The following is a 27,721-nucleotide window of genomic DNA, read 5'->3' on the forward strand; positions in this document are numbered from 1 at the left end:
ACTCAGAGAATAGTTAAGCTCTGGAATGCTTTGCCAGAGGTTGTAGTAAGAGCGGATAGCATAGCTGGTTTTAAGAAAGATTTGGACAATTTCCTGGAGGAAAAGTTTTTAGTCTGTAATTGAGAAAGACATGGGGGAAGCCACAGCTTGCCCTGGATCGGTAGCATGGAATGTTGCTACCTTGGGTTTTGGCCAGGTACTAGGGACCTAGCTTGGCCACTGTGAGACCATGCTACTGGGATTAATGGACCTTTGGTCTGACCCAGTAAGGCTATTATGTTCTTATATAATTTCTTTGAGACTATAGAGAAGCAGGTCTAGAAAACATAATTTCTACAAAACACGAAAAAACAGTGGGAAAAGCCACATATAAAAAGCTGATCTAAGAATTTCCCAAGAGAAGCAGATAACACTAACTTATACAATCAGTAACAATGTTATATTGCTGCTGAATATTATAATCTGACCTTGAACTGAATAGGTAAAGGTGAAATAGAACACCTGATATAACTTATACTGTTCCTTTAAAAAAAAATAAAAAAAAAAAATCACTGAGGTAGTCTTGCATTTTGAATATTGAGTCAGGAAAAGGGATATGTGGAATGTTTGTGTCTTGGAGATAAGTGCACAGTGCATGTACTTGGGGTTGGTTTTTTTTTCATGTGCAGTAGGATATTTTTAATTGCATTAAAATTTTGAGTCAGGCATAGATGTCTGTGGCTTCAGTCTAGCTGTGATTTTTCTGCTAATTTGTACCTAGTATTTTATAAAGGTACAAAAGTACCCATGGGGTTCACTTTTCAAAACAGAAACACGTCCAAAACGTGGCTTAAAGAGGGCAGATGGTTGGATTTGTGTTGGTTTCTTTTTTTAATCACCAAACCTTCCAAATTGCTATTTTTGAAACACACTTTTTTTTAGACTAATTCTTATTGCTGTTTATCTACAGTTCATCTAAATCTCAAGGGGATGTGTTGGAGATGTGGTTTGGGCAGGACTAGGGTAGGCTTATGATTTGGACTCCCCCCCCCCCCCCCCAATAATGGAACATTGTAGAATGTCCAGGGCATAACTTGGATGTTTCACACTAGACCTGTTTCAATAACAAATAAGTGCCAAAAAGGTGCCCAAACTGACCAGATAATCACTGGACGGATGAAGGCATGACCCCTTTCTCACCCCCTCCCACCCCCACCCCCTGAGATGTAAATGAAAGAGTATATATCTGTCTATATGTCAGCTTCAGATGTTGTGGTCAGACCTATTACGTGTAATCATACAGGTTCCTGAAGTAGAAGACTCGCCTCTTTACCTGCTTCTCTCAAACCCCCCCTAACCTCCAATTCTACCCCAGAAAAATTATACTACCTCACTGTATGTGCTCTCCCTCTTGACTTGCATGCGCCTGATTCCGAACTACACAAGATCTTGTCTCCCCGCTACGTGTACCTTCTCCAAGAGTGCCTTAAAATTCTCCTTTGCACTAAATGTATTTGCCCTATGCAACAAATGTATTGTATCTCTAGCTGCTATACTTATATTCGCCTTGCTACTGTGCTCATCCCCTTTAACATGTATTCAGTCCTACACGCAGTACATAATTCTCACCCTTACCGTTCATCCTTTCAATGGGTTGTTTTGCATATCTGCTATGTGTGAATTTGTAACTTTGTTACTATCCTTCCACCATGTATTTACTTGAATGCATTTGCTCTATGCAGCGAATGTATTGAATCTCTAGCTACTATACTCGTATTGCCTTATCGTTCATTGCCTTATGGATTGTTCTGTATATTTCCTAAGTGTGACTTTGTAACTTTGTTGCTATCCTTTCACTATGTATGTAAAATTATAACCCGTTCTGGGCTCGTCTGGGAGGTCAACCTAGAAAATCAATTAAAATAAATAAGGGACTTGGCCCCATATCCCACTCCTAACTACTAGACATATGATGGAATATGCGAGCCTTCTAAAACCTACCCAAATTCTACTGTACCTACATATAGGTGAAACCTAGAGGAATAAGGGATATTGGTGTGGCTTACTATTGGGTGCAATAGGTTTTCGGTGGGTTTTGTAGGGCTCAACATTCACGGCCTCTTTTACAAAGCCGTGCGGTAACAGCCCCGAAGCCCTTTAAATCTCTATGGGCTTCGGGGCCGTTACCGCAGCTCAGTTGCTAGTACGGCTTTGTAAAATAGGCCGTCAATGTAATGTCTTGGTGAGATGTGCACTTGGGGACTTTTTGTGTGACGTGACATGCAGTGGGGGAACCTAGGGAACACTGCTTTGCTGGCCCCTCCTATATCCCAATGGCCTGTTTTGTGCATTTTTCTTTAGGACATTTTTCCCCCAAAATGGTTAAAAAAGATAAATGCTTTGAGCACAAAATACATCTAAGAAAATGTCATTTTTGAAACAAAAAAGATTTGATGTTTTCCTGTTTTGAAAATGGTCATGCTTGCCACTGGATTTTTGTGCGTGTTCCATAAAAACGAAAATACGTCTCCAATAATTTTTTTTTTTTTTTTTTTTAAATCATTTACTTCTACGTCCAGCTGTTTGATTGTCCAGACCACTAGTACGTCTATCTTTATACTACATTCTCGTCCAAAAAATCATCCAAGTCCCAAACACCTAGAACAAGACCTTTTGTATGTGAGAGGGGCCAGCAAAGTGATGGACTGACCACCCAGACATGGCAACAGAGTAGTAGGTCACTTTAAAGGTCACTGCTGTGAACTTCACAAAGGATGCCACATAAACATCTCACCACAACTCCCTTGCAGGTTATGGTGAGCACCCCAAAACCTACTATACCCACCTGTCTACAACCCCAATAGCCTTTATGGCTGCAGGTGCCACCTATATGGTAGTACAGTAGTGTTTTTGGGGGTTTTTTATGGTTTCACATTTTCCATCATGGATGCAGTGGTTAGAGTGGCTTATGGGCCTGGGTCCTCCTCTCTATGGTTCACTAGCCCACCTCCAGCCTACTTAAGCCACCTCTGGGTGGCTCTACTAGGCTTTCCTATGCCAGGTGCTTATGTTCTTTTTTTTTTTAAATCTTTATTCATTTTTACATCTTACATCAAGTGTATCAATAAATTAACAATTGAAATTAGATACCTCACTTGAATTTCTATCATATTTAACAATAATACATAACAATAATTTAACCCCTTCCCTCCTAACCCTATCATAAGATATGTAAAATTCTTTATTCATTCTTAAAACATATATAATAAGTGAAATACAAAGTAAATTATTCATTATACAATATAGACATCACCTAAAATTCTCAAGAATTCATTAATACCCTTCCCCCACCTACCAAACTTTTCCAATCATTTTCCCAACCTTATTTACCTCCTCTGAAGGCAGGTATTCACTATATGAAGAACTGGGCTAATTGAAACAGGAGTTAGATACCCTGATAACCATCTGAGGATCCAACAAAAAATTATATACAAATTATAAGAATATATTTGTGGACTGGTTTAATCAATATAAATTATGACTTTTCGTAGCATATCAGCTCTCTGGTACTCAGTCTGTGGCTCTTGTTTTTCATAGGCATTGACATTTTGAAACTCGTTGCTGCCCAAGTTGGAAGCCAGTGGCAGGATATCTATCTGCAGCTGTGCAATTCAAATGAGCATGAGGTGGCTGCATTCTCCAATGGGTATTCAGCAGACCATGAACGGGCCTATGCAGCTCTCCAGCACTGGACAGTCGGTCCTGAAGCCAGTCTTGCTAAACTCATTGGTGCTTTGCGCCAACATCGACGTATTGATGTGGTAGAAAAGATCCGAGGTCTGATGGAGGATACATCCCAGGTATTATAACTTTATCACTTGCTTTACCTTTTTGAGTGGAAAGTGTATATATCTGTGTATGTGTGGCTGTAAGGGTAAAGATTTCAATTGGCTGTTCTCTACTATTATTTAATAATGCAGAGGTACTTTGCTACTATATATATATTTTTTTTAATTGAATTTCAAAAATATTTTCAAAGCTTTAACATCTTATACAGAAAGTGTAATCTAAGACATTTAGACAATTTAGACAAAAAAAAATCAAAAATAAGAAAATAAAAACATTTCTTAATTCACTCAAGTCCTCATAAGTGATCCAAGAAGTAAGAAAAGAGTAATGCTACTATATTTAACATATGTACCAACTACTATATTTCCATCAACATTTAAAAATCTTATTTACTAAGGTATAATAATAATAACAGTTTATATACCGCAGGACCGTGTAGTTCTATGTGGTTTACAATGATTAAAAGATGGTACAAATTGAGTGAACTTAACAGAGTTAAAAGCTAGTGATTAACAGCACTAGGGATCAGTTGTTGTGCAGAGAGAGTTGTACTGGTCAGCTGCCTAGATATTTCAGGAACAGATATGTTTTTAGGCGTTTCCTAAATTCCCCATAAGTAGTAGGCGTTCTAGATCTTTACCCCATAATGCTGTCTGATGTGAGAAAAGGTCTTTTGAGTTTACATCCTCTAACTGGAGGGGAAACAAAGTTCAAATGTGAGCTTCTCTTATGTCTGTTGGCTGAGAAAGAGAAAAGGTTAGTTATATATTTAAGGGCTAGACCGAATAGTACCTTAAAGCAGAAACAACCAAACTTAAACTTCACACATGCCTCCTTCGGCAGCCAATGCAGCTGTCGGTAGTAAGGTGTCACATGATCGAACTTCTTCAGCCCGAAAATCAGTTGACCGCTGCATTTTGCACTAGTTGTAATCGTCGCATTTTGAGAAATTGCCAAATAGGTGATATTACAGTAATAAGTTGACTCAGTACGATAGATTGTACCAGAATTCTACATGCCGACCTATCAAAATATGCTCTAATGGACCAAAGCTTCCAGAGAGCGAAAAAACTTTCTGATTAAGGAGTCTACCTGGTCTTTCATGGTTAGGCTCTGATCTAGTGTTAGTATTGGACCCTCAGAGGGTGAAATTGCTACTCTTTCAAGTAGGAATTCTACACCTTCTGTCCATTATATTTTCCCATGAATTCATGTTATATTCTGAAAGACGCTTCTTTTATGGGTTAATATTTTTATATTAAATGTAAAAAAAAAAATAATAAATTTTCTCAACATCTGAATCAATTCCTGAGTTATTAAGTTCTTCAGTATAGAAAGGTTTTTTTTCTTGGCTCTTTTCTTCTAGTGTATATACTTTTTGTTTTTTAAAAAATGACTTACATGCATAATTAAAAGACATCTAAAGGCACATTTCTTTCAAATGGCCTTTTAAAATGATTAATATGAATTTTGGGACTGCAGTCAGTATTTAAATTTATATATAGTTGGTATTAAGTAACAATTTTTAATTCTATCTGTTAATATTGAATGCTATAGGATATGATGTACTAGAAATTTTGTTTTTATATTTTCTTTTCTTTCTTTTCCATCTTAAATGGAGTTCTTTTCATTTGATTAAGTTGTATTGTAAACCGCTCTGATCCTTTTTTTGGCTATATGGGTGATATAGAAAGATTTTAATAAACAAGCATGTGTAAGTGTGAGCACATACTTGACAGAATTTCCCTGTATATGTGTAAAATCTAATTAGATAAATCTTTTCAGATAGTTTCTCAGGACATGAATGGTCTCCTGGTTTCACCTCATGGCGAATAGCTGAATTTACCAAAACCGGTGCATACTCGTTAAAACAAAGGACAGCAGGAGGCTGTTGTCATAATGAATGAAATCTGCCTACAAGTGTATGTAAGGTAGTAGGACTGTACACAAATGAAGTTCTGAAGTAATTTATAGTGGTTATGAAAGATTGCCAGGTGCAATCAATAATTGCAACAGTATTTATTTCTCTAATCCATTCCCAAAGGTGCAGTAAATTTTTATAACAAAATATTTTTTTCATAGAAGCGAACACTTAATGATTTCATATGGTACTTCGCTTCTACTTAAAAAGGATGCAAATGGCTCATTTTGTTTTCCTTTTGGGCCTTTGGGGAGAAGCTTACTTTCCTCATATAGAGCAGCTTTTTCTGATTCTTTTGTGTTATGAATAACTTTTTTTTTCTCCCCATCTTGTGTTCTATTCTGCATCCAGTCTAATGTTCCTACTCTAATCTAAACAAAAATCTTCCTTCTCCACGGCCTCCCCCCTCCTCCAGGGCTTCACTGCCAATTGTGCCACTATCGTTTTGAAGACTAGTTATTAGAGCTGTACCAAATTAGCATATTTTACTATTTGGCTGAATACAAATATAAAAAAAAAATAATGGCATTGAGCTTTAACATAATAAATAATAAAAGAAGCAAAGTGCAATCCAGAGATTGTATTTATTTCAGTGCAACTTAGCACAACAGAGCCCCAGATTATATGTATTTGGAATTTAAATCACAATTCATATGAATAAGAATATATTCTGGGCTGAATTGAATAGAAATATTTGCTAGTTATGCAGTGCAGCATTCCAGGTTTAAGAAACTGTTGACAAGATGCATTTTCACATGTGTTAATAAAGAAAGTGTTTAGCTTATGCCTTTTCAGCATAGCTCAAAGTGAGCTATATTGAGGTGTAGGTGTCCCCAGAGGGCTTACAAATTGGTATGTGCTAAATGCTGCATGTACTATTTTATGGGCCAGACGGCATTTATCGCATGCTAAAATATATTAGGCCCTTTAAAACTAAACATGTGCCAAGTTTTGTATCTGAGGCAAAGGAGCGTTAAGCCACTTGCCTAAGACCACAAGGAATAAACTGGCAATTAATTGGGAAGACAGAATTGTTGGTAATTTGTGGCTCACCACTACCGATTTGTACCAGACCAGTTTAAGTTGTTTAATTGGGCTATACAAATTGCCGAACAAATTATGAATTTGAGTGTTATTGATTTCGAATTGACCTTTAAACCTTAAATTTGTGCAGTGGTAAAATCTGTCTTTTTTTAATTTAAAAGTTTTAAGTGAATTTAAACCCATGATGCCTGCAGAAGATTTTTGAAAAGTTGTTCAACGTACTGTAATATCTAAATTAGACAACTGGAACTCCGTATTGTTAGAACTTCTACAGTTATGCACAGATATATTAAGCTACAACATAATACCTCTCTCGAGTGCTGATATGAAATTCAAGTTTTCAACAATATAATGCCTTGTTTTTGCAGGATCCTCAGATCGCCACTGGAGTAGCATAACACCTTGTGGCTGCAATCCTCATTAGTCCCACATTAATAACTGGCAATTAACTTTTCCTCTTTACTATTTCTTCTCTTTAATAGTTCATTTTATAGAATTCATTAAATATTCAAACTTAGCTTGCGCGACAAGATATGATGCTGACGCGTCCCCCCTCACCAAACCGTGTCGAGTTGAAGTTTATTATTGATTTTATATACTGCCTTATTTATTTCAAGGTGATACCACCTTATCAGTTCCTCCTCAGGGTCGCGTTCTTCCTCAGGGTTAGGATAGACTATCTATGCAGGGAACTTTGTAGCATTATAGCTGTCGTGTAATGCATTTGCTGCAAATATTTATTATGTTTTGATTACTATTACCATAGTGTGGTAACATTGCTTTTATATGTTCTTAGCCTTTTTTACATCTTATCTTCTCGAAGTTTTATCCATTTGCTATATTTATTGTATTCGATTTCGCCATCAGTATGACACATTTGTTTTATTCATTTGTTATATTCAGTTATTGTTTTAGATGTTGCATATGTTTTATTTGTTAAAATTTTCAAAGATTTTAGGGCTCCTTTTACAAATCTACCGCCTGTGGAGGCAGTAGCGGCTAGAGCGCACAGCTATTCCGCGCATTAAGGCCCTAGCGCGACTTTGTAAAAGGAGCCCTTAGTGTTTTAGTGGTTATTTTTGCCCTTGTTTTTTAGTTCCTTTCAAATCCATGTGTATTTTTGCTATATTTTTTTTTCATGATTTTAGATTCCTGATGCAGGCCGATGTGGCTGAAACATGTGCATATCGAATCATTGAGTTATTGAAGTGAATAAAAGAGCCATGAAACTTACAAAACTCACCTGTGTGATTGGACATCTCCACTGTTTGTTTGGTTGCATCTTGACTCGTGGAGGTGACTCTCCTGTTCCGCACTTTGAAAGTGAGTGCGGCAGGTTGGAGTCTGAGGCTTTTTCCTCTTACTCAACAAAATTTTGTAATCCCTTTAATACAGGACTTTGTACTCTAAAATTAAAAGGGTTTTTGGACAGTGAACCCCACTATTCACCCTTCTCCACTGAGAATATTAACCATTTAAACCTACTTTGGGCCTGTTTTACAAAGCCGCGCTAGCGGTTGCTGCGTTGTAACGGCCCCGAAGCCCATAGAGATTTAAAGGGCTTTGAGGCTGTTGCTGCGTGGCTTTGTAAAACAGGCCCTTTATTTTCTGTCTTTCAACCAGTTTTTAAATCCATAGTAGTTTATCTCCTCCTATTCCTTGACTTTCTGATTTCCTCAGAAGTCTTTCATGAGGTACCTTGTCAAATATTTTTTGAAAATTCAGATACACAATATCAACTGGCTCGCCTTTATCCACATGTTCATTCACCCTTTCAAAGAAGTACAGTATTTTTTTATTCAATTTTTTAGCCTGTCCTCCCAAAGCAGAATTTCCCTTGACTAAATTCATGTAGGCTTTCTCCCATTAATCCATGCTTATGTATATGTTCTATCATTTTGTTCTTTATAATAGTCTTTACCATTTTGCCCACTAGCACTCACTGGTCTATAATTTCCCGGATCACCTCTGGCTTTTTAAAAATCGGTGTCACATTGGCCACCCTCCAGCCTTCCAGTCCTATGCTGGATTTTAGAGAAAAATTACTAATAGCTCTGCAAGTTTTTTTTTTTTTTTGTTTGTTTTTTTTTAGCACTCTGGGATGTATACCATCTGGTCCAGATGATTTGCTACTGTTCATTTTGTTAAATTGATCCATTACATTTTCCAGAGCTATGTTTGAGTTTCTGATTCATCAATATTGAATACCATTTCTGGCATTGGTAACTCCCCCACATCTTCCTCTGTGAAGACCGAGGCAAAGAATTCATTTAATCTCTCTGCTATGGCCTTGTCTTCCTAAGAGCCCATCCATCCTTCGGACGTCTAGTGGTCCAACCAATTCTCTTCCCGGCTTCTTGCTTTTAATATACCTTTAAAAAATTTTTCTGTATTTTTGCTTCAGGTGCAATCTTCTTTATAAGGTCTCTTTGCCTTCCTTATTGGTGCCTTGCATTTGACTTGGCATTCTTTGTGCTGTTTACAATTTATTTTTAGTCAGATTCTTCCACTTTCTGAAGGATTCTCTTTTAGCTCTAATAGCTTCCTTTACCTATTAACCATGTCATCTGCTGTGTGGTCTTCCTTCCTCCTTTTTTAAAACATGGAATATATCTAGTCTGGGCTTCTGGGATGGTATTTTTGAACAACATCCATGCCCGATGTATATTTTTGACCTTTTTTATTTATTTATAAGTTTTCGCATTTACATATCAAGCAAACACTTGTACAGAAAGTTGGTTAGATGGAACAATTCTCTCAAAATATAAAAATCTTTATACCTTGATTATCCTTAAAAGGAAATAAAAAATAAAGACATTAATAATTTCATCTAGCACAGCTCAAGTCCTCAACTTAAGATCCAAGAATTCACATAAGTGAGAAAAAATAATAATAATCACTTAAGAAATATGCTAAACATAATGCTGAGGTAGAAGATACTTATTAAACTTCTAGAGCACTTGTTGTTGTTCCGCCACCTATTCAGGACATAGCCAAGAAAGCAGTTAACTGATAAGGTTAAAAAAAAAAATATTTAACTGAACGGTGGCATATAATACACTTACAAGGATATCTCAGGTAAAAAGTCGCCCCTAACAGTGACCCCTGGTCTCAAAAGAAGAAATTTGACGGCGTGTTTGAGTCTCTCTTGAAAGATCAGCGTACATTTGAATTTTTAATCCTAAAAACTCTTTCTGTTTATTTTTAAAGAAAAGCCTCAATAACCATTCTTTATCAATCGAGAGAGCTACAGTTAATATCAATGTGGAAGGTGTTACTGTCAGCCTAGAGGCTTATGGGAGAGTATATCAATCTGGCTCTGGCATGGGAAGGCAGCTAGACCTTTAATGCAGGGAAACTGTTTTAAGTTTCCCTGATTGAATCATGACTAGCTAAAAGGTGTTAATGTCTGATTAAGAGGGTGCTTAGGACAATGGTGCACAGATCAAGCCAGAGACTTAATCCCATCACCATGCTTGTAGATGTCACACTCTCCTTTGTCAATTAAATTGACCATTGTCTCAAACAGTTTGCAAGTTCTAAACAGAAAGATACGGGGAGATACAATATTTTCTCTAGTCAGAATAAGATTCCAAGGTATAAAAGCCTGCTCTCTGCTCTATCAATATCTCTCTTTTTCTATGGAGCTATCAAGCTCTCTCTTTCTATCTAGCTATCTCTTGGCTCTTGGCTTGGCACTCTGGTTCTCTCTTGGCTCTCCCTCTCTCTGTCTATCCTTCCCTTTATCTATGGAACACGAAACATCACCCCATTCCCCCTCTCTCTCTCTCTCTGCCTTTCTCTGAAACTTCACACTCAATTCCTTCTGGACTCTGTAAGGCAGGGGAACTGCTGGGCTCTCTATTTAAGTGTAATACTCTACTTAATTGTAATGATTATAAATATTGCTTTTCTGTAAGACTATTTCTATAATATATTCTTTATGCAAAAACCTCTGGCTGTGCCTCTGATTCTACTTCCTGGTGAGTCATCGGTGAGGGAACTGAACCTGGGACCTGGCGTTGGTCAGTGCGCATTTCACTTAACCCCTACCACCTAACATTGTGGGGGTGCGACCATCCTTACATTTTATTAAACTTACATTTTGGGGGCTTTGTCTCGGTCCTTCCTGATGATTTCATTTGGGTAAGTAGAATTCAAGTTGTTTTTTTTCCTCCTTTTATGCACTGTGCAATAGGATTATGTATAGACAGAGTAATATAGAAATCAAAAGTCCTTGCAAAACCCTTAGATTGATTATACGTTAGACTGGATGACACACTGTTGAAAAGTTCCAGTAATATTGTGGGGTTTTATACTTGGTGAGATTTTATATAGCAATTGACTTTCTATTTTTGATTGATAGACAGAGTGAGATAGAAATCAAAAGTCCTTTTGGAACCCTTAAATTGTTTTAGACTGGATGACACAATTGTGAAAACTTTCAGTAATATTTTGGGTTTTATATTTGGTGAGATTTTACTATCAAAAGTCTTTGTAGTCTACCTGTGCCAGTTTGCATTGTATGATTTGCTATTATATGCTTGCTAGGGTGTTGCATGTAAGAATATTTGAGCTGCTCTGAAGAAAAGCAGGGTTCAAAGTGAAAACAGTCACTCAATTAAGACACGCCACATCTGTACTAACAACTTTTACTTTTTTACCTTGTGCTTTTAATTCTATTTCTTGTCAGTCTCTGCCCTGGTGAAAGGCCCAGTGCACACTGGACTGGAACTGGCAGCTGACACCTCTGCTCTTCTAACAGACTTCTTATATTTGTTCCTGCTAAACTTCTGCCTGTAAATTTCAGGTAGTAACCAGTGGGGGCAAGTGTAGGCATAAGTGTATTATTTATGCCAATGACTCTTGCCTAACACGCTTTACCTCGATTTTCTACCTCTTAACTAAAGTCTCCCTCCTTCATAAGTGGGAGCATTTCAATCTCAAAGGCAACACACACACAGGGACATTTAGAAGCCCATTCTCTCTCATGAAATATATGAGCAAGGCCCACGAACCAAGGCAGACTTCTGCAGCCTCAAATATGAACCCTTTTGATTTTCAAGAACTCACAGATATCCATGTCCTTATCAGAAATCTCCAAGATTTCTGATACATTTAGAATTGCTTGATCAGGTTTTTTTCTCTAATTGAGGCCCATTTTTATTTAGAAGGTAGTAAACTTGAGAAAATGGAGGTAGTGTTTCTTCAGAAATTTGTAAAATTTCTACCAGGTATCTCCTAAGCATCTCCCTAGGAGTTACCGTTGTCAATCTTGGAAAATTAATAAGTCTCAAATTATTATTTCTTGAGGCATTCTTAAGCATTTCCAGTTTCTTTCTAAGATTAACATTATCCTTGACTAGGGCCTCTTGCAATTGTTTAGAAGCTAAAACATCTTGGTCAAGCTTTTGTACTAAAATATTTGAAGTAGTCTGATCTTCTTTTATATCTTTAAGCTCCTTAGTATGTTAAATCAATTTGTTCTCTATATAGTGGAAATTGGGGCTAATAGTTTTAGCAAAATTAGCCACTAAGTCCCATAGAGACTCTAGAGTCACCTGAGTGGGCTTCTTCCATATAGGAATTTTTTGTTGGATGTAGAAATGCTCACCCGGAAGGAAAGTTCCCTGGCTTTGTTCCATCTGGTTTATTCTACCTCTGCTTGTTAACAAAGCCTCCGAATATTCTGCAGACTTTCCCTGTACAGGGAGTTCTGCCTCCACGCTCTCCACAACGCTGTAAACTGCCTCAGGAGTAAGGCCTGCCACCAGCTCCGGGGTTACCTCACCCCTTGAAGAACTGGTGATCCGAGGCTGCAGGGTTGGTGCTCGTACATCTGGACTCAAGGTGGTATCCGACCCAGGAGGTGCAAGCTCGGTCTCGCTCAACCCCAGTGCCCTCAGCGGGCTAACTTCAGACGTCGGATTAGTAGCTCCCTACATCCGCCGCAAAAGGTCTTCAATATTGCCGAGAGTCGGCACAACAGAGCGCTGCGAGGCACCTGAAGCGCTCTTGCCTCTCCTCTTCGGCATGGTAAAGAAATCGGAACGCAAAAGCCTCTGTAACAGGAAAAAACAAGAAGAAGATCCGAGCAGTAAGGTGCATACTTCTCAGCATGTCTTAGCAGCAGCCATCTTGGATCTATATTTTTGACCTTTGCAGCTGCACCTTTAAGTTTCTTTTTACCATTCTCCTCATGTTATCAGTATCACTTTAAAGTTAAGTGCTGTTGTATTGGGTTTCCTATGTAAACTTATTCCAGAGATTATATCAAATCTGATCATGTTGTGATCACTGTTATCAAGCAGCACCATTACCTCCACCAATTCATGTGCTCCACTAAGAACTAGATCTAGAATTGCTTCACCTGTTTGTTCCTGAGCTAGCTTTTCCATAAAGCAGTCCTTGATTTTCATCAAGGAATTTTATCTCCCTAACATGCCCTGATGCTACATTCCCCCTTTCAGTATTGAGGTATTTGACATTGTCCATTATTATTGTTACCCAGTTTGTTAGCTTCCCTAATTTCTGATAACATTTCAGCATATGTCCATTTGCCTATCACTATCCTTTTCCTCCTTACACATGGAATTTCTTCCCATAGAAAGTCCAAGGTGTTTATGATCCTGTAGAATTTTCAGTCTGTTCGATTCAAGGCCCTCCTTAACATATAACACTATGCCTCCACTGATTTAATCCACCCTATCACTACAATATAGCTTTTACTCCGGTATGACAGTGTCCCATTGGTTATCTTCCTTCCATCAGGTCTCTGAGATGCCTATATATCTATATTATATCTATCTTTTCATTTAGTGCAATATATTCCAACTCTCCCATCTTGTTTCTTAGGCTTCTGGCATTTGCATACAGACATTTCAAACAATGTGTGCCATTTCTATTTATAATTTGCTCAGCATTTGGTATGGATAATTTGCAATATTTAAAATCAGCCTGCTCTGTGTTTAAGAAAACCCAGTCTACTGTGGCCTATATTCTAATCTCACTATTCAGATGTTCTATTTTCCCTTTTATGATTATATCTTTTAAATATACCTTGTCCCGAACCATACTCTTTTGAGCGACTGTTGGCCTTCCCCCAATTTCTAGTTTAAAAGCTGCTCTGTCTCCTTTTTAAATGTTGATGCCATCAGCCTTGTTTCACCCTGGTTAAGATGAAGCCCATCATTGTAGAAGAAGCTCCCCCTTCCCCAGTATGTCGCTCACTTCCTAACAAATCTAAAACCCTCCTCCCTGCACTGTTGCCTCATCCATGCGTTGAGACTCCGGAGCTGTGCCTGTCTTTTGGGTCCTGCGTGTGGAACAGGGAGCACTTCTGAAAATGCTACCCTGGAAGTTTGGGATTTTAACTTCCTATCTAAGAGCCTGAATTTGACTTCCAGAACCTCCCTACTGCATTTCCCTATGTCATTGGTACCCATGTGTACCAAGACAGCAGGTTCCTTTCCAGCACTGTCTAAAATCCTATCTAGGTGACGTGTGAGTCTGCCACCTTTGCACCAGGCAGGCAAGTGACCAAGCGATCCTCCTGCCACATAGCTAATTATTTGCCTAATGATTGAATCTCCCACTATAATGGTTGTCCTAACCCTTCTCTCCTGGGAAGATGTTATGACTGAACTTAAAAATGAAGTTCGAGAATTCTTACAGAAGCAAAGGCAGAACGTGTTTTCTTGCTCTGAGTGGAATTGACCTTCAAACAACTGCAAAAGAATGCAGAAAGAGGGTTAAGCCTTATTGAAAAATAATACTTTGACAAAAGATGAAGAACAGAAGTAATTTGTTCTTCGGCTAGTGGCCAGCCACCCAAAGAAGTTTCTTTCTGCATATTTTGTCGAGTGCACAAGAATTACAATATACTGTTAAGCTTTGCAGTAGTTTAAAAAAAAAAAAAAAAGAGGTGGGGTGACCCCTAAATTTTGTCAAATTTTGTGTGATTTTCCATTTTTATATAAAGGAATAAAATTAGCTTTGTGGACAAATGAAATGTGTTAATATTGTCTAGTGCAGTTGTCGGCAAACTGCGGCTCACGAGCTGCATGCGGCTCTTTAGCCACTTGAGTGCGGCTTGTGGCTCAGGGCTCGTCTAGAGCAGGGGTACCCAACCTGCTTCCCTTCCCTTCTCACTGCCCTCCCCCAAGCCACCGCCATTGGGGAATAGGCTGCCACCACTGCCATCGGGGAACAGGTCAGCGCCGAGTTCTGAGCTCTCCCTGCATCTCTTCCTTAGGGGGTCGACCACCTCGCGCCATCCAGTGTCAATTCTGACGTCAGAGAGGACGTTCTGGGCCAGCCAATCGCTGCCTGGCTGGCCCGGAACATCCTCTCCAACGTTAGAATTGACGTTGGATGACAAGAGCTGGTCGGCCCCATGGGGAAGGGAAGTAGGGAGAGCTCAGAACACAGTGGCGGCCTGTTCCCCGATGGCGGTGGTGGCAGCATGTTCCCCAGTGGCGATGGCTTGGGGGAGGGCAGGGAGAAAGAAAGGGGGAATACAGGGAGATGGGAGACAGAAAGAAGGGGGCAGGGTGAAAGAGAGAAAAAATTGGGGGAGGGAATGAGGTCTTGAGGAGAAGATGCATGCAGGAGGCTGAAAAGGGAAGAAATATTTGATGCACAGTCAAGAATAAAGTGCAACCAGAGACTGATGAAATTACCAAACAAAGATAGGAAAATGATTTTATTTTCAATTTAGTGATCAAAATGTGTCCATTTTGTGAATTTATATCTGCTGTCTATATTTTGCACTATGGCTCCCTTTTTACTAATCTGCAATAGCAGATTTTAGCGCAGGGAGCCTATGAGCATCGAGAGCAGCGCAGGACATTCAGCGCAGCTCCCTGTGCTAAAAACCGTTATCGCGGTTTAGTAAAAAGGGAGGGGTATATTTGTCTATTTTTGTATGGTTGTTGACATTGCATAAAGTCATCTGCTTTGACCTCTTTGAAAACCTGCGGAATATAAATGATAATTAACATTTCTTTGCGTACGGTGTGCTCTGTTTTTTTAAAATTTTATTGTTGGTAGATCATTTTGACTTGTGATGTAGGCAGCTGTCCAGGCCTACATCGGTAATGAGACCTCGCACGCTATATACTGGTTTCAATAAGTATATATTTATTTAATCAATCATTAACAGCTTACAGGAATAAATCATTCAGCATATAGCGTAACAGAAGGTGATCTCCAGGCCTAGAGATCCTCTGATGTCTGTTCTGCCCTCTCCCTTCTAAAGGCCTGGTTTTTATACATTTCTTAGTGGCCAACACCACGTTGGCCTAGATCACATGATACCTCCTTATTGGCTATTTTCCTATGCACTACTGCCTAACTACATTCATTTATTGGCTGGTTCACCTGCGTCATGTTATATGTTAACTCTGTTTCTCGTAAGACCTAACCTATTCCCCGAAATGTCTGTTTCCGAACCATATTAGCATTTCCGAGCACAAGACCCCCTCCCAACTGCAAATATCTCCGACACTTGCTATTAGATGATATTTCTTGTGAATTCTATCTTCTGAGAATTCTGTCTTCTGACCATGGTCTGTTTATCTCTTCATGGTATCTGGCTGGGCGGGCCTTGGTGTAAAACCACAGCATACCCACAGCCTCGGGACCTGTTGCTTTTTCTCTAGTTTTACTGCTACAGTAGCTAATTGAACTTAAAAACAGCGCATTTCCCCATCTTTGCATGCTCTTTAGTCAATGATGTGAAATATCTTTTCACAGCTAATCTACTGTTTCCATCAGCTGCAGAGATAAGATACTAGTTGCAGGGGGAGAGAAAGGTTTTTGTAGAGAGAACAGTTTCTGTGAGCTTATGGTTTTTCCTTATCCCACTTCACCTGGTTTAATAATGTCAGGACTTACAGGGATCCTTCAGAACTCCCATGCTTTTTCTTCTTTCCATCTCCCTCCTCCTCTCATCCCCTCTTCAAAGCCCCGCCAGGTGGCTTTGACATCCGGACATTTGGCGAAGGGTTAGATTGTGTCAGAGACTATACAGCCTAGGCCCAGAGCTATGTGCTAGGAATTGTATATTGTCACAATCCTATCCCTGTAGCTCAGCCGTTGCCAGGACAGGTTTTAGTAAAACCCTGCCCAGTAATCCAGAGAGCTAACCACGGGGATAGGATTGTGACCAGAGTTAAGGAGAAAGCTGTTTTTCCCTGGGATGCAGGTTTTGCTGATCTCCAGGGAGGAGAGGAGTGTGAGCAGAACAGCCCACAACAGCCCCAGAGGAATCTCTCTCCCTCTGGTGACTCACAGCTGAAGGGAATAATTAAAGTCCCAAAGAAAGCCATGCAGATTGTGCAGGTAACTCCTCCCCCTCCAAGGGCAGGGCGTATTCACCTGAGTACTTTAGAAGCTGCTTTGGGAAGGAGAAAGGCAGTTTATCCGGGGCCAGCCCCAGAGAGGGTCTCTCCCGGCTGGGCTCCTGAGTCCCAGGACTTTGAAATGCAGGAGCCAGACACTGACCTTTCTGACAACCAGCCAGCAACAGAAGAACCTATGGAGTATTTGGAAACTCCCAGTCTGCCTGAAGACCTCTTGATGGAAGACAGCTAAGTGGCAGGGCTGGGAAGTTTGGGGGTTTAGTAGCCCACTGTGTATGGTTTTGAACTGCTTAGAAAGGGTGCTTTCCTTTATAAGTTGATTGGGACTTGTGCTGGTTGGGACTGCCCTGCTTGGGGTGAAGCAGGAAGAAAAAAAAAAAGGGAAAAAAAAAACCGTTTTTTCTTTTGAGGTTTAAAACTTCCAGCCAAGTTAAGCTGGCTGAAACTGTTACTGCTTGAGAGTGTGCGACGGAAGTAATTGTGGGGGAGAATCCACAGTCCAAACAGGTTGGGTTAGTGGGGCCATTAGTGGCATTCTGAAATTCAGAAACTTAATTAGTGGATTCTCTTGCTCCCCTCCCCCCACCAACTCCTGCTGAGTTGGCTGGGGTCAAGCCGGACTATCTTAAGGCTTGTGCACAGGGCTTTTGAAAATGTGATGAAGATTGATTCTGTTTGAATGTAAAGACAGCCGCATTTTTGCTTTTGGTGGTTTGTTTCTTTTTACTTACCTAGTCTTCCTGATGAAAGGCTAAAGCTGGAATCTACTCTTTTTGACTAGCCCTAGTTTGGTTTTGCTGACATGGATTGATTTTTGTGACTTTGTTCTTGGACTATTTGTATGTCAGCTCTGGCCCTTACCACTTAATAAAGTGGATATTGCAGGATCAAGGAAAAATTGACTCTTTGTGTTTCTTTTTGATTTCCTGCCTAAAGGTGAATGTTATACAGCAGGACTTCCTTCCTTCAAGGGAAGCACGCCAGAGCAGTGCTAATGTAAGCGTGAGCCGGGCCTACTTGAACCACGGGTACCGGCAACGCTACAATATGATAAGTGAAAGAGACAAGTGCCCACCCTTACTATACTACCAAGGACAGAGCAGCATAACATGTCGCAGTGCACTTATTACTTACAATACTAGGATGAAAAGTCAATGATTCAGATATTGTGCGAAGCAGAAATTACATGGGCATTTAAGCTCTAATAAATGACTTATACCTTTAGGGTTATATTGCTGTGTTGGAAACATCAGCATAGATTACTGATGTAGTGGTGATAGGTGGTGGCTCGTGGGAGGGGAAATCAGCTGCTGCCGTTTCACAGGGAGGTACATTAAAAATCAGCCAAGTTGTGTATGGGTCTGTGTAGGGGTCTCTATTTCAACATTTGGGATAGTTCGGGCAACTAGGCATCTGCAGGTGTCCATAATTTAACCTGATACATTTTAATATATTCTCTTTTTATGGCTTCATCCTGTTATGAGCATACTACATCCAAAAGGGATGGTGGGATAAATTAACAAGTTAGATTATTTCCATGCTCTTCCAAAACAGCTGGGATCAGTGCAGACACGGCTGGGTCCAGACGCTAGGGGTGAAAGTCCAGGTAACTACATCATCATCCTTCAGCTGGGCTCATCACTTCTTCTTCACTGCATTTCTCCTCAGCTTAGCAGCAAGAAAGGGAATGGAAAGAATCTAACTGGAGGGGAAAATAACTAGGGAGCTATTGTGGGAGTCAAAACAGGATGAAAATGCATAAAGTCACAATCAAGAAAAACACATGAACTTGCAATAGGGCTGTTAGAAATAATTACCAACACATGAAAATATATATATATGTACTAATACTGCATGAGTCCATAAAAGAGTTAAAGTGCAAATTAATAAGTCCACAATTAAAGCTGTAGAAGTTCAAGATCATAAAGGTCATCCTGTCTTTGGTAGCAACAGTCAGGAAGTCTTTGCTGGTAAGTCTAGGCGCTAATCCGGTTCCTTCTCTGGTAGCAAGATTCTTCCGTTGGGGCTCATCCGTCATCCGTCACCATACGGCTGAAAATTTTTCTTCCAGCGATGATGTTTCAAATAGCATTAGTCCATAATTATGCAAATAAGTCATTAATAGACATTAAAAGGATGTAAACACGGGTTCTTATGTAGCATACAGCTTCCTCTGATATGGCAATTGTCTTTGTGAAGTGATCCACAATTAATAAGGCAATGCGAGTTGATCGCGGAGCCCTTCCCGGGCTTCATGATAGACTTGTGTTGCCTTCGTGTTCTACCTGCATCCCGCCATCATAAACAGGATGCAGAAGCTCCGGGCCGATCAGCCTTCCTCTCTCCGATGTCAATTCTGATGTCAGGGGAGGAAGGCCAATCGCTGCCTGGCTGGCCCGGAACTTCCTCTTTGATGTCAGAATTAACGGGGAGAGGAATGCTGGTCGGCCCGACGCTTATGCGTCGAAAGAGGGAGAACTTGGTGGCTTGGGGGCCTGTTCCCTGATGGCGGTGGCAGTGGCTTGGGGGAGGGCAGGGAGAAAGAAAGAAAGGGGAGGGGCAGGGGGAGAGGAAGAAAAAGTTGGGGAAGGGAATGAGGTCTGGAGGAGAGGAAGCATACAGTAGGCTGAAAGAAGGGAAGAAATTGGATGTACAGTTAGAAGAAGAAAGTGCAGCCAGAGACTCATGAAATCACCAAACAAAGGTAGAAAAATGATTTTATTTTCAATTTAGTGATCAAAATGTGTGCATTTTGAGAATTTATATCTGCTGTCTATATTTTACATTATGGCCCCCTCTTACTGAGGTGACATTGCAGAGTCATCTGCCTTGACCTCTGCAAAAACCCCGGAATATAAATAATTAACATTTTCTCTGCGTACAGTGTGCTTTGTGTTTTTGTTTTGGGTTTTTTTATTTTATTGTTGGTAGATCATTTTGACTTGGTCATTTTAAAAGTAGCTCGCAAGCCCAAAAAGTGTGGGCACCCCTGCCATACAGTATACAAGTATCACTCAATGCCGAGTTGATCTCTAGGGCTATAATAATTCTTTGCGCCTTTAGTGAGCTGGGCCACTTGTGTTCACATTTGTTTTTAATGATTTGCTATGTGATTTATTTATTTTTTGTTTTGTTTTGCTAGAGCTTCGTATGCCTTTTTTTTTTTTTTAACATTTATGAATTCTGCTCATAAACATTGTAGTGCAACTTTCATGATGCCTGTGCTCGCTACCTCATTCTTCCCTGCTGCTAAAGTTACAGGGGCATCTTAGTTCAATTAGCAATTCAGGAACATAGCCTTTTTCTTGTAAAGATGATATTAATGTAAGGGTGTTGCAGAGGCTATGCCTGTTCTACAATTTTGAATTTTTCCCATTTGATCTGGAGAAAGCATGGTGAGTCAGCAGTTTATTTTTGAACTCTGTAATTTTTAAAAACATGTTTCTAATTTTATAAAAACATCTTCATGAGGTCACCTTCAATGAACAGCTTTGTTCTTAAGGACGCTTGTGCTATTTTCCTAAAAGACGGTAGAGGAAATTTTGACCAAAAGTTTCAGAGTACTGTGGAGGTATTGAATACCACAGATTAAGAGCAGGTTTGAGAATGGAAGAGACAGTGGGAAAATACAGAAGTAAATATTCAGGTCAGTGGTAATACAAGTTAAGAAAGTTGGCTTACTAATTTTTCCATGCAGCTGTTTTTCGTTTTTCTTAGTGCTCTTCTGTCTCATACCAAAATCGGTATTCTTTTTCATGATTTTTAACTAGGGCTTCTGTTTTTAGGATTTAAGTAGTAAACACTGATAAATCAACCCCATGCAAAAAAATTAAAATTGGTGTTTCCCTAGCAACAGCAGCAGATGAATCCAGAGACCAATGGGATAGCTCACATCTACCAGCAGGCGGAGATAGAGAAACTGATTAACAGGTGGTCCTATTGGATGGCACTCCTCCTGTCTCATCAGTAATCTCTATCTCCCAGTAGGAAAAGGTCGCTATTCAACTAGCTCCTGAATTCTGGCTGTGGCTGGAACTTTATTTTCTCCTGTTGAGATTTTTCTCTTCAGTGAGACAGGGGTGTCCGGCTGAACGGTGCCGGCTTTAGAGGTTACACTTGGGCCCCCCCTTGTCCCTGCCTCACCCTCCCTCCATTGCTAGAGGGTCTGACTGGGTCTCAAATTCTTCTTTCCCTTCTCTGTAAAAAAAAAAAAAAAAAAAAAGACCACAGTTGTTACATTCTGCCATGCTTTTGCTGCAAACTGGCTTCAGCCGGCCCTAACAACAAGCTGTGAGTATGTCTGGCTTTTACAGTTGTTTGAACTTCAGGTTCTGTTTGGGAGTCTTAGTACTGTGGGTTCGGTCATCATACATTTAAGGTATGGATATTTTATTGAGGCTAAGTTTTATGACTAGAAATCCATGGAGGGTGCCGGGACTTCCCGCCCTTGCATGCACGCGCTTTGTTTCCTTGTTGGTTACAGCGCAGCAGTAGCGATGCGATTTCATGCTCGTACTTGTTCTCTTTGTTGGGTTTCAGTGCAGCAGTAGTCCTGTTTATTCTGAGGCTCTCTTTCATCAGTGTTTGTCACGGCCATGTGCAGCTGATTGTGCAGGTGCCGGTTTATAGCAGCGCGCATGAGATGGGATATGTTTTTTCCGGCGCTGTGGGCTGTTCTTCTGGTTATTCCCCGAGTCTGATTTTCTTTCTATGCAAGCCGCGGCAGGGTAAATTTTGCGGGGCTCGAATCCGACTATGTTTCTAGGAGCGTTGATGCAGCGGCCACGTGTCAGCGAGAATCAGGCGTGCGCATGGGTCTCCGGCGATGGCGGGAGAGCTGCAGCGTTCCGGTAGTTTGTTTCCAGCTGACTTTGGTCAGGGTATGCAGGGGCGTCTCTCCTTTCCGGTTCAGACAAGTTGTATGTGTTTCACCAGCTTTGGGACAAGCTTGGGCAGCTTTATATGTCTATGTCTGTGTTCCTGCTGTACTCCCTTGAAGGAAGCTGCTTGTTTAATCGGACTCTGGGGTTAGCACTCAAGGGGTTTACCAGAGAGATTCTGACCTGTGCTAGGTCACCCAGTCTCGGTTTGTCTCCAGACTGGGGCGACATACGGCAACTCACGGCACAGTGAGATCAGCAGTAAGATAGTGCCCTGTATTTCACACAGGTATCTCATTGTCTCTCTTGGGGTCCCTGCAGATTGAGCCTTTGTCTATTGGTAACTGTCCTTGTTTGGGCCTCTGTGCTGAGCTGCATGTGTCTAGTAGTGGCACAGGATATTTATGCCTAAAGGTAGTACAAGCAGTTTCCAAGTTCGGGCTGTCTCTATGGGCATAATGACACTGCGCATATTCCTGCGGCCAGGACTCTCTTTCTCTATTTCTGAGGGGGCCTGGACTTCAGATTTCCATGCTTATCACGCTGGTTTCTCCTGTCACCATTTTCTCATGGCACATGCTAGACGGGCCCCCCAACCAAACAGAAAAGGCTGTACAGCTCCTTTTAACCAGGAGCCAGTTACCTATTCTATCAAACCCATGGAGGATCACGCACTATGTGGCTGTTAGCCTCATCCCTGAAGCTCTCATTAACGATGTGAGCTTTGTCTGATACCTGTAAGGATGCTGTTGTTTTCCACGGGGCGGTAGATGCAGCATCTTGATTGAGTCTAGTACGTATTCACTTTAAAGGACATACGTATTTCACTCATGTTGCATGGGGTTAGTACTGTTTTCATGGTTCCAGTATATTCCTCTTTACATTGTGAAACTTGATTTTTCCTAGGAGAATCTTCTTGCAGATCCTACAGTCTTATTCTGCCATTCCCTGACCTTCTGCACTTCATTCTGAGGGGATCTTGACTTCTTCCAATGACTGTTCAGGCTTTCTCATGAGGGAGAAGACACTATAATGTCAGGTCAGAGGGCTGTGAAGATTTTTCAGGATGCTTGTATCTTTGCATTCTCCTCAGGTTTTCCAGTTCGTTCTTGGAGTCTCTATGTTTTGTGTTTCCCTTTTCAGTGTTACTGGTCCTCAGGACGGTTCTTGTAGTTCTTCGGGAACTAAGGGACGTTGTTCCACTTACCGCATGGTGCCCGAGATAGGGGGCATTGGGCAGGCTGGATCCCATTCTGCTGAATTAGTTTCTCGGGGTTACACATTTCTGCAGACAACCTGGGAGTATATTTACATTTTCTCTATGGACTCCGAATCGGCACTTGGTTTGCCTGCCTCTCTTGGAGCGGCGCTTTCGGTTTTGGCACATGCCATTTTGCCTACCCAAGGCTTCACGAACGTTTTAGGTGATGTGGGCGATGGTACCGTTTTGGCGCTACCAGGCGATTCATCTAATTTCTTCTTGACTGCCTGCTTGATTCGGACGACTTCCAGTCGGGCCATTTGACTGACATGAAAAGGGTGATATCTTTTCCTCAGTTCTTTACACGTGCATCTTTGAATTTGCACAGCACTCTTTTCTCCAGTACTATTTATAGGTATATCGGGGTGATGTTTTTATTCATATAAGAGAGACATGTGTTTCTTTCCGGAGACTTTGGCGTGGAGTCTCGGTCTCAGATTGGTATTCTTCTTCGCTTACCATGACCAAGAGTATGGGATTCTGTACAGTTTCTGGGATCCATATTGCTGACTCCACTGGGGACTTCGGCTTGCTTTCCCCTTCTTACGCTACAGCAGTCGCTTTTGTTCCGGTGGTTCCCGGTATCTCAGGGCACCAATTATTTGGTATGCTCCTCCTGCATCGCTCTGTATGATTTGGTGGCTCCGCGCGATTTCTTTTTTCAAGGCATGCCTCGGTCTTTGCTGGACTATCTCATGACCACCGACCATCCCGGGCTGTCGGGTTGGGGGGCTCCGTGGCTTCCATCCTCAGCTCCTGGAGTCTGGTCTTCAGAGGCGACTCAGTACTTGTTCATTCTTCTGCTCTTGAGCAGGGTCAGGCTACCTTTCTGGAGCTTCAGATCATTCTTCCGGATTGCCGCTGAGGGTCCTTTTTGGTCAGTATTAGGATGGGGGTATTTCTCTACTGCTTGGACAATAAGTGTTGTACTCATTGGCAGGTGAAGTTGTTCTGCTTCAATGGGTGGACTCTCATCTTCGTCTTCTGTTGGCAGATCCTTTTATGGATCAGGATAAGAGTTTGGATAGACTTTCTCTCCGCGGAATCTGAGCATGGCCCATTTCTTGTATGTTACAGTGTACAGCGCTGTGTACGCTCTGGAAAGTGTGCATGTTAGTAATAGTGTAATCTTCTGCATCCTGGATATTGAGATTTGTGGCTCAAGCGTTCTAGCTCTTTTTATGGAAGTGAGATCTGCTTGACCTAGACCTCATGGCCTCGTCTCTCAATTCTAAGCTTCCTAGCTTCTTCGGCGGGCCCAGGGAGTGGGAGTTAGAGGGGGTAGCTGCATGGCTCCTTTCTCGCTTCTGCCTTCTCTTTTTCAGTGTTTTCCGATGGCTTGGATTTGCCACCTCGAGCTCGCTTTCCGGGCACAGTATTTGTAGAATCTCTGGATTGGCGGCGCCATCCTTACTTTGCGGATTTGATGAGTCTTTCAACAGCCGGACTAAGAAGTTTACTGGTATCTCCGGCTTTGCTCGCCTAGGGTCCGTTCAACATGGATATTTGTACTACTTTAGTATTGCGACCTAGTTTTTTGAAAAATCTTGGCTGACGTGTAAGAATTATGCGAAGCAGGTTGTTTCTTTTCTTATCCAGGTGCTACGGACATCTTCTCCTGTGGCTTCTGCTTCCTTTTGGAGGTTTTTCCTTTCTTGGGTGCTTCTTAACGTTTGAACCACTCCAGAGTTCCTTTTTGGCACAGGTGTATTGCTGAGGGCTTAGCGTTCAATTCCCTTCAGCTTCTAGTGCCATTCTTAGCTTGTTACAAGGGCTAGGTATATTGCTCTTCGCTTACTTCTCAGCTTCATGTAGTTCAGGTCCTAAACAGAGTGCAGTATATTCATGCGCCTCTTAGAAAGCCCGGTTTGGAGTAAAATCTTCACGTACTTCTTCTCAGTATACCGAAGGCTTCATTTCATCCTTGTCTTTTGGGACTCTAAAGGGCTGTGCCGTTGAACATGGGGTTTCTTGTGGCCATGGCTTCAGCTCTGCAGTTTTCTATGTTGCAGGCCTTGTTCAACGGGGATTCTTATTTCTGATTTCCGAAATATGGGGTATCAGTTCGGATGATACCATTATTTCTTTCTAGGGAGGTGTCATCCTTTCTTTTATGTCATGCTCGCTTTTCCTTCCTTCTTCCTGGGAGGGGAAATTGGGAGCAGTGCTTTTATTCACTGCATTTTTTGATATGTACGTAGCGTTCTCTGTGAGCTCGGTTTCTTACGACTTTTAGTTGTTTATATCTCCTTTTTGCATTCTTCAAGGGATGCCTCAAACGTTTGGTGGCGTCCGAAGCCTCCATCGCTCAATGGGTCCAGGAGGACATTCTTTATGCTTGCTTGCTGGCAGAGAAGCGGTTGGCGAAAGAACTTCATGACCATTCCGCTGGAGCGATGGCTACTTCTTGGGCTCGGCCCAGAGGGTTTTTTTCCTTGGAGGAGATTTGTCTCGCAGGTAATTGGTTTTCCGAGCGTGCTTTCTCTCCCCATTTCTGCTTGGATGTGGGGGCGCATGCAGTAGGGGCGTTTTGTGCTTCGGTTGTTGCGGAGACGGCGTTTGCTTCCCACCCAGATTGAGGATTGCTTTGCTACATCCCATTGGTCTCTGGATTCATCTGCTGCTGTTGCTAGGGAAGGAAAAATTATGTTCTTACCTGTTAATTTTCTTTCCCTTAGACGCAGCAGATGAATCCAGAGCCCCACCCTTTCTGGATATTGTCTCTCGGTTTTTTCTTTTGCAACTTTCGCAGTTTGTTATTATGGCAGGTTGTTTTCTGTATTATTGCATTTTGAGATTTGTTATGGGAAAGAAATGCCTATTGCTATGCCTATTGCTGGTTACGTGTGCTTGGGCAAGGAGCTATACTGATGAGACAGGAGGAGTGCCAGCCAATAGGACCACCTGTTAATCAGTTTCTCTATCTCCGCCTGCTGGTAGATGTGAGCTATCCCATTGGTCTCTGGATTCATCTGCTGCGTCTAAGGGAAAGAAAATTAACAGGTAAGAACATAATTTTTCCTTATCCTATAAACACGGAGGATAAAACATAGCACTCCCCCCCCCCCCCAATAAGTCATTAAGGAATCATTCTACTGTAGCTTTGTTGACTTTTTTTAAATTAGATAATACTTGGTTTAAAAAAAAAAAAAAAAATTCCAGCAGATCACCCCCTCTGTCTCTAGTAACTTACTGCTCCACATCACCCTGCTTTGTACACTTGCTGTTCCCTACTCCCCCTCTCATCACAGTCACTAACACTTCCTATGAGGTCAACACACACACTGCTTAATCTACATCCTTCCAAGAACTACCGTAACTTCACTTATAGGAAGTAGAACACTTTTGTGTTTGAGGGAGGGGTGCAAAAGCTCTGCCCCAGACCCCGCCACCATAATACTAGTACTAATTGTAATACCATTTTTACTATTTATTTTTCATATATACACAATATAATCTTATTAACACACAATAATTAACCACAAAATTAAAACTACACAAAGCACACTTTATGCTTCTCAATATTCATTCCTACCAGAACACCTAGCTTTGGTCACAGATGCAGAACACAGATGACCCCTATGCAAATTAAGGACCACAAACTAAGGGCTCCTTTTATCAAGCCGTGCTAGCGGTTTATCACACGTAATAGCGCACGTTAAATCGCCGGCCGTGCTAGCCGCTAACGCCTGCCTTGAGTAGGTGGTAGTTTTTTGGCCAGCGCAGGGGGTTAGCGCGGCTTGATAAAAGGAGCCCTAAAAGTACTAATACAGTGGTGCCTCGCATAACGAACGCCTCGCACAGCGAACGCTGCGCACAACGAACTTCTTGTCTTGATTCGTACAACGGACTTCGTTTCACACAACGAAGTCGCCCGAGCTGCATCCTTCCGCGCAGTGTGCGTGACGCTACCGGCTACCCTCCTCCTCCATCAACCAAATCGGAAGTTACATCATGAGGGGAGAGGAAGGAGGAAGGAAGCAGTTGGCAGCATACGCACTGTTAGAGCCCCGTGGCTTGTGTTAAAGTTGTTTACAGACTTCAACAGCAGCGGGAGAAAGCAGTCGCCGGCCCTGTTTCGCCGATCGAGGGGGGGCCCTGTTTCGCCGATCGAGGGGGGGCCCTGTTTCGCCGATCGAGGGGGGGCCCTGTTTCGCCGATCGAGGGGGGGCCCTGTTTCGCCGATCGAGGGGGGGCCCTGTTTCGCCGATTGAGGGGGGGTGCCTGGTGTTGCCGATCACTGCGGGGGGGGGGGGGCGGGCTTTAGCAGAGGTGGGAGAAAGCAGTAAATGAGTGGAAGTTGGCAGGCCTGGGGATGGAAGGGCAGTCGAAATACGGTATGTTGGAGCAGGGGATGAGAGGGAGGGAGAGAAGGGGAAATATTGGACAAGGGCAGAAGGGATGCTAAATCATAGGGTGACAG

At 41.6% G+C, this 27,721-nt stretch overlaps 1 protein-coding gene across 2 annotated transcripts in view; it reads left to right on the forward strand.

The window, feature by feature from the left end:
* TNFRSF21 (TNF receptor superfamily member 21) overlaps positions 1-27,721 on the forward strand; it is a 157,152-nt gene that overhangs the window by 95,053 nt on the left and 34,378 nt on the right. For both annotated transcript variants that reach the window (XM_033937837.1, XM_033937838.1), the window contains exon 4: positions 3,577-3,839. In XM_033937837.1, the coding sequence (XP_033793728.1) occupies positions 3,577-3,839 (263 nt within the window). The remainder of the gene's footprint in view (positions 1-3,576; positions 3,840-27,721) is intronic.

The sequence above is a fragment of the Geotrypetes seraphini genome, chromosome 3 (assembly GCF_902459505.1).
Source record: "Geotrypetes seraphini chromosome 3, aGeoSer1.1, whole genome shotgun sequence".
NCBI lineage: Eukaryota > Metazoa > Chordata > Amphibia > Gymnophiona > Dermophiidae > Geotrypetes > Geotrypetes seraphini.